The sequence below is a fragment of the Triticum aestivum genome, chromosome 3D, assembly GCF_018294505.1.
Source record: "Triticum aestivum cultivar Chinese Spring chromosome 3D, IWGSC CS RefSeq v2.1, whole genome shotgun sequence".
NCBI lineage: Eukaryota > Viridiplantae > Streptophyta > Magnoliopsida > Poales > Poaceae > Triticum > Triticum aestivum.
The window spans coordinates 110,663,113-110,670,746 of NC_057802.1; the positions used below are offsets into that span (position 1 = coordinate 110,663,113).

The following is a 7,634-nucleotide window of genomic DNA, read 5'->3' on the forward strand; positions in this document are numbered from 1 at the left end:
AAATCAAATGTTTGATTAACATTTTTTATATACATGTTTAACATTTTCAAATAGATGGTAAATATTTTTTACACACATTTTCAACATTTTTCAAATGCTTAATTAACATTCTTTAAATACAAGATTATTTTTAATACATGGTCAACTTTTTTATACACACAGTTTTTTTTCTAAAAAATTCTTGATTAACATGTTTCAAATACAAGAATAACATTTTTTCTATACACATTTAACATTTTCAAAATGCTTGATTAACATTTTTTTCAAATGCAATAATAAATTTTTTTCAATACGTGGTCAATATTTTTTCTATACACATTTAACATTATCAAATGCTTGATTAACATTTCACAAACACATTTTTAAATTTTTTATACAATACAAGATTAAAACTTTGGAATACCTTGTCAATATTTGTTTATACAAATTTAACATTTTTCAAATGCTTGATTAAACATTTTAAAATATTTTTTAATTTTTTTCAAATGCTTGACTAACAATTTTTAAATACATGATCAACTTTTTTCCACACATTGTAATTTTTTGAATATATTTTTCATACACACATGAAACATTTTTTCTATACACATTTAACATTTTTAAATACTTGGTTAACATTTTTTTTTCACTACAGACTTTTAACATTTACAACAAACACTTTGCACAACTTTTTTGATAAAATGTTAATCAAGCATTTGAAAAGTGTTCAATGTGTATAGAGAATATATTTCTCATGTATACAAAAAATATACAATATGTATGAAAACGTTGATCATGTACTTAAAAAAACTTAATTAAGCATTTGAAAAAAATGTTAGAACATGATTTAAAAAATGTTAATCAAGCAGTTGAAAATTATTAAATGTGTATATAATAGTGTAGATTATGTATTTAAAAAATTTAATCTCGTATTTGAAAAATCTTAATATGCATTTAATTTTTTTAATGTGTATTAGAAATGTAGATTATTTATTAATAATGTTAATCTTGAATTTGAAAGATGGTAAATGTGTATTAAAAGTGTATTAGTTATATACCAAAAATATACGATGGGTATGGAAAAAATGTAAACATAGAAAAATATAGTTTTAATATAATACTAATCATTTGTTTCAAAATGTTAAACGTGTATATAACAATGTTTCTGATGTATACAAAAAATGTTGAATGTGTACTGAATAATTTAACATGTGTTGGACCAAAAAGAACCTGATAAAATCAACAAACAACAGAGAAAACGAAGAAACCCAATAAAAACCAAAAACACAAAGAAAACAAAACAAAGAAAATTAATTACCGAAGAAACCAATGCAAAAGAATGAAAACGGAGGAAACCGAAAGAAATAAAGAAGTTTCCAAGAATGCTTGGGTCTCCAAGATCAAGATTTCCGCCAGTTTCACTTTTGAGCACATCTATCAATTTATGACCTTGTGGACAACCATTCACGACTTTCACATTGAGGAGCTTGCCGAGGACGAGATATTCTGGAAGCACACGAGTGATGGGCAATACTCCACGGCCTCCGCCTACACGACACAATTCCTAGTATCCTTCTAAACAGAGGAGATAGAATAGAAAAAAGTGTAGGAACAGGGTGGAGGACAAAGTCAAAACCTACAGGCTTGAAATTGGAGGAATTTTTTTAACTAGTGGTGCTCGGAACGCAGGAAGCCAGTGTAGCTGTACTCGAGATAGAATGCGCTAATGGCTGGACTAAAAAAAATCAAGGGCAACCTGCTGTGCATGCGACTGGGCGAATCGTTGTTACATGTGAACATAGACCACATGCACCACCACCGTTTTAGCAACACAGGTCCATGCATGGTCCATGTAAACCAGGTCTACCCCACTTCTGGAGCCAGACATGTCAAATCCAGTACTCCTGCACTGCGCCAGTTTGCCTCGGGTCTACGCGAAAAATGATCTTCCGACGGATGTTTCAGTTCCCGTGAAAAGCGCAGGCTAAGAAGCCTTTCCTTTGGAATCGGTTAGGCTGTTTCCTTTGTACCGAACGCTCCTAAAGAAAAAAATACCGAAGGAAAGGAAACCACCACAATTCCCGTAAAATAACATGCCCCCCCCCCCCCCCCCCCCCGAGTTAAGTTCTTCGCATAGTTGGCCATCCAAGATAGGCTCTGGTCTCTGGACGGCGATAGATTGGCCTAGCGCGGCTGGCCAAATTGTGATTCTTTCCAGCCTTGCAAGCGGATACGGATGTGTGGAGAGCACCTCTTCTTCAAATATCGCTACACATTACGTCTTTGGAGCCTGGCGAACGAATGGCTTCACCTTGAGAGCATCGACACCTCCTCTGGGCACCTTGAGAGATCATCAAAGATTGGTGGATCAAGCGGTCCGACTCCTCATCACCAATAGAAAGGCCATGGCATTACTCATCATGCTCATGTGTTGGTCTATTTGGAATGAACGAAACGCCTGCTTATTCCACCATAAGTGCACCCCGCTACCGATCCTGCTCAACTCCAATCATTTCGGGAGAGTAATCCTTTTGTATCTAGGCCTCTAGGGGCTTGTATTTCACACTCTATTCTCCTCTTAATTAATAATGTATGAGGCAAATATTTTGCTTACATTCAAAAAAATAATCCAGAGTAGGCTATTCCTCCAACACCTTGCAAATACACAAGTTTTTTTCCACATGAATCTTGACACTAATTGGACCGTGATCAGGTAAACAAATAAGATTTAAGAAATTCTCAGTCGCCTCCGTACATAGAAAACCTCGTGAAGAATTGGCAAGCCATGAAAACAACATAAAATCCATTCTTGACGCGTGTGTATCGGTGATTAATAAAAGTTGTAAAATATACAAATCCGCGTATCCAGTTACTACCAGGGTTTGCAACTGTTTATGCTGTTTAGCCAGCCTTTGGCAATATAGCGGTGAGCTGCCTCAGTGAAATGGCCGTCCCAGTACAGATATTCAGAGGGGTCGTCGCACACCGTGGCGCCTGGCATGCCACAGCCAGCGCTGATGTTGAAGTTGTACTTGCCACCTCCACCGCAGCAGCAGCTCAGAACGTCCGTGGTAAGCCCTACAGATTGTAAATAAATCAGAATAAACTTCTGTCAGAACAAGCGATGCCATCTTGATCAGCTTGGATGAACAAAATGGCAAGAGATTGGCCAAATTTGTCAGAATGTCAGTAGATTTATGACCGGTTACTGACCGAATTTGTGAGGAGACTCCACCATCTCGATGACCGGGGTGAAGAAATCGGCGTAGATGACCAGGGCATTTGGGTGGTTTGCCCGGACCTTGTCGAGGGCCTTCTGCAGCTCCGAGTTGTGGTGCCTGGCGATGTCGTTGAGGCCCTTCAGGCATCCGGTGCTAGGCTCGTAGCCCGCCGACTCGTTGCTGGGGAAGAAGACCAGATTCGGCGGCATGCATCCCAGCGGCGGGATCCCGGGCACCACCACGGTCTTCGCGCCCTGCCTGAGCAGCACCTGCTCGGCATTTACAGAGTCGCGTACCATGAGCAGCACCGGGCAAGTTCAGACAGAGTTGTTCAGACTGATAGATTCGGCATGGTTGCTGCAACGGTTACCTCAGTGGCCGCGGCGATGGTTTTGACGACGTCTGGGACCATGGATCGGAGCTGTGGCAGGGTCATTCCGAAGATCGCGAAGCTGTAGTCGTTGAGGCCAATTTCGCCCATGAAGAAGAGCGTCTTGTGGAAGAAGCCCGGGCACTCTGCAACACTCACACAGCGTACGTAAGTTCACTGTCCCAAGGATGTCATATCAAATCAGTCAATACATATGATTTAGCTTGGAATTGGATGTGCTAACTGATCACCTTGGGCAGGGCTGCACAGCGACGGCTTGAGCGACTCGAACCACCCCAGCTGCACGCTGGAGCTGGTGTTGAGAACAAACGAGCCTACGAGCGGGATGTCTCTGAAGAAACTGGCGTTGAGAGCGGTGGCGCCGGCCACGGCGAAGTTGACGCCCTCGCGGAAGCTGCCGTTGTGCGAGAGGAACGGCGGGACGAACGGCAGATCGAGCTTCTCCGCTGCACGTACGCCGGCCAAGCAAGCACAGATGCATCACCACGGGAACAAGGAAGTAAAAGTGTAAGTAAGAGCGGCCGAAGGGCGTGCGTACCGATGAAGTCGATGATGAGGCGGCCGTTGGAGTAGCGGCCCGTGGGGCGGCCGAAGAACGTCATGCCGTAGGGAGGCTGCACCGTAGGGTCGAAGCGCGATTTCTCCGCCAGGACGACGATGGCGTTTCCGGTGTCGGTGAAGGAGTCGCCGAAGGTGATGATGGATTCGTAGCGCCGGGGGGATGACGAGACGGCGGGCTCCACGGACGCGAGGGCGAGGACCACCGTGAGGATGCAGAGCAGCTTCATCGTCGTTCCTCGCCCTGGGAAGCTCGGGCCAGCGGACGGGGGAGGAGATGGAATTAATGGAGTACGACTACGAGCGTAGACTCTGCGTGATTTATACTTCTACATGTAGGACATGGTCGCCGGCAGCTAATGGCAAGTTGGCCACGCCAAAATTAGCGCGTCAACGGGGTTTTAGATATAAGTAGTAGGGAAAAATGACTCTTCGTGGCCGAGAGAGAAACTTGTCATAAATACAAGTAGAGAACACATGGTTGCAGGACGCAACGTTGCAGAAACAGCCACTTGACTGGACCACAAGAGAGTCGTATCGATTCTACACGAACGAGTGAAGTGAGATACGTACTGGAGTAGATATTGACATTTTTATGAAACTCAGGGTATGAACATGCAATAGATAGGGATTTGTGCTTTTTGATTGAAAGTTTTTTTTTTCTCGAATGTGGCGATTGAAAAGTTTTGTGGGTATGTTTCAGAATTATGATCCTATATGCTTGACGTCAGTTTTCTTTCAAGAAAACGAGTAGGAAATATTAATACCATAGGTTCGTACTCCCTCCGTCACATAATATAAGAATATTATGGGACGGAGGGAGTAGTTGTCAACATGTTGGCACGTCCGTGATATAGTTGAAATAACTAGTTGAATGGTCTTCAATATGACAAATAGGCTAAGAAAACGGAACACCTTATCTTTTTCGCGAATACGCAAAGCTTGCGTATTTTTTTATAGAAGAAGAAAAAATGAATACAATAATGGATACAACATATGACATGAACACACATGAGCATGGAACCCAAAGCAGGGAGAGGGATGCTCAGCCCGAAAAGGGAAAAGACACAACAAAACTCACCAAACCTAAAACTCGAGAGGCAGACCGAATGAGCACAACATCAAACATCTTCAGAGCCAACACCGGGGACACCGCGAGCAAGCAAGATGGCGCCTTCAAGAAGGGAAACGACATTGTGACGCCGTCGCCATCCGATTTGATGAATCGGACCTAGAGTTTCCCCCAAGCTCAAAGAGGGGCACGATGAGAGGCCATGGTAGCGCCTCCAACAAGGAAAACGACACCCACGAGTGTCGCCGCTGCCAGCATTGGCAAGCCGAGCATGGATTTCGCCAAGCCTGTGTCCGTGCAATCCCATAGCCACCAGGTGAGGAACTAAAGATGAGGAAGCCCGCCCGCCGATCGATCGCCACCTCATTGGGGGGGGGGGGGGGAAGGGGTGGGGCTGCATCTGCCGCCAAAAAACACAAGCTTTGGAGCCGACATGGCGTGTAGGAGGATGGTGTCGGGGAGGCAGCAAGGTAGAGAGCCGACGCGGATGGGTAGGGGTGACGATCGGCGCCGTCGGCAAGCCATGAACCGAAAGGGGTCGCAGTTCCGAGCTGCCGAGGCCGGAGAAACCAGAACACCGGCGAGCCAGAGAACCTAGAAAGGACGCAACAACCCAAGCGCCGGGGCCGAAACCACGCCGGTAGGACGCCTACATGCCATGGACGCCGTAGAACGCAGGTCCATGACCGCCGGGACCGGAGCGAGCTGGCAAGGATCCACCGCGAAGCTTCAACTGCTGCCAATAAAGACACCCGTGACCTCACACCTGCAGATGTCGGTGCCGCAGCTCGAAGGAGACGCCGTCAGTGACGGAGAGTGGCCTGCACGGGGCAGGGCCAAGCCTCGGACAGCCCGGCCACCTCCACCCAAGGGCCTTGCGCATGCCCCCACAAACAGCAGCTTGAAGAAGAAGGGTTGCGACGACGGAGGAGGCAAGGGTGGCCGGGAAGGAGCACCAAGGGCGTGACCGCACTGCCGCGCCGGACAGGCAGGGGAGAGGGCAGTTGTTAGAGGAGGGAAAGGCCGCGGTGCGCCAGATCGGATCTGGGGCGGCGGGGAAGGGCCCTCCGGCACCAGGAGACCAAAAACCCGCCCTTCCGCCACCATCCCTAGGCGCGGCGCGGGTTCCCCGGCCGGCCCTCCGGCAGCGGCTAAGTAGCGGAGGTGGTGGAGGGCGGGGCTTCTGCCAGCGGTCGAGGTTTCCCCGTGTCGCCAGGTGCGGGCGACGCGGGGGTGAGGCTGTTTCACTTCTACCTGTCAATGCACGGAACACCTTACCTCTAGATGTGATGCTACAAATCAACGATCATTCTTCTATTACCTAATCAGTTCTTCATGTGTGCCAACTTGCTACAAATTGGACGACAACGTTTCGGCAACCGTGCTCAAATAGCAATTAATTCAAAATAAATAGCAAAAGAATCTGATTTTAAACTAAATTTTCACAAAAATTCCCTGAGAGCTTTATTTTCTACCCGAGCTCCCCCCCCCCCCCCCAATGTCATATTGTCATAAAAGTTTGCACGCACATAGATATTTGTTTTCATCTTTGATGTGCACAAATTGCACTTTTCTTAAAAGATGGTACTGTTTTGTCCAATTACTTGAAATGGGCACAAGTGGCTGTCCTCCCGATCCCCGCCCTAGCGTCGTCTCCTCGGGAGGCCGCGGTGCATGCTCCCTCCCACTATTTTCTGCCCCAACCCCCCATGTCATATTTTCATAAAAGTTTGCACGCACATAGATATTTGTTTTCATCTTTGATGTGCACAAATTTCAGTTTTTTAAAAAGGTGGTACTGTTTTCCAATTACTTGAAAAGGGCACAAGTGTCTGTCCTCCTGACCCCCCGCCCTAGCGTCGTCTCCCGGGAGGCGGCCGGGGCGGCACATGCCCCTTCCCACTATTTTCTGCCCCAGACCCTCCCCACAATGTCATATTGTCATAAAAGTTTGCACGCACATAGATATTTGTTTTCATCTTTGATGTGCACAAATTTCAGTTTTTTTAAAAGGTGGTACTGTTTTTCAATTACTCGTGATATTATTATGTTGCCTGCACCTGCTTTGTTTGACTCTCATGCCAGGAACGAATGCACCGTCTTGCCACCGGACATCGTTGCTTACCGGAACGCGTTAGCAGAGGCAGAGGACGAGGCCCAGGACTGGGGCGCTCAAGTGTCGCCGCCCCAACACTTCCATATTGGACCAGATGGCTATTACATATGGTGATTACCAAGCTAGGCAAAAGCCTAAGCTTGGGGGAGTACGTATTTTCCACCGACATTACATTCATGTTCACACATTCCATTTCACTTGTCGGTGTTCATCCTCTTTCACTGTATAATACATGCTAGTTTTATTTTTTCTTTCTTCTTGTGTGTTTCAAAAACTTTAAGAAAACCCAAAAAAATT

At 45.9% G+C, this 7,634-nt stretch overlaps 1 protein-coding gene across 1 annotated transcript; it reads right to left on the reverse strand.

Moving 5' to 3' along the window:
* Positions 1-2,685: 2,685 nt before the first annotated feature.
* LOC123074292 (GDSL esterase/lipase At1g28590) lies at positions 2,686-4,546 on the reverse strand. The gene is made up of 5 exons (XM_044497175.1): positions 4,130-4,546; positions 3,822-4,037; positions 3,571-3,716; positions 3,193-3,469; positions 2,686-3,057 (listed from the first exon to the last, which is right to left on the reverse strand). Exons 1-5 carry the CDS (start codon positions 4,377-4,379, stop codon positions 2,852-2,854), a joined length of 1,095 nt encoding a protein of 364 aa, XP_044353110.1. The 5' UTR covers positions 4,380-4,546; the 3' UTR covers positions 2,686-2,851.
* Between the last annotated feature and the right edge of the window lie 3,088 nt (positions 4,547-7,634).

Coding starts and splice junctions, on each gene's coding strand:
- LOC123074292 (XM_044497175.1), bottom strand. CDS start 4,379: ATGAAGCTGCTCTGCATCCTCACGGTGGTCCTCGCCCTCGCGTCCGTG. Junction 3,717..3,821: donor GCTGTGCAGCCCTGCCCAAG/GTGATCAGTTAG, acceptor TGAGTGTTGCAG/AGTGCCCGGGCTTCTTCCAC. Junction 3,058..3,192: donor GGAGTCTCCTCACAAATTCG/GTCAGTAACCGG, acceptor TACAATCTGTAG/GGCTTACCACGGACGTTCTG.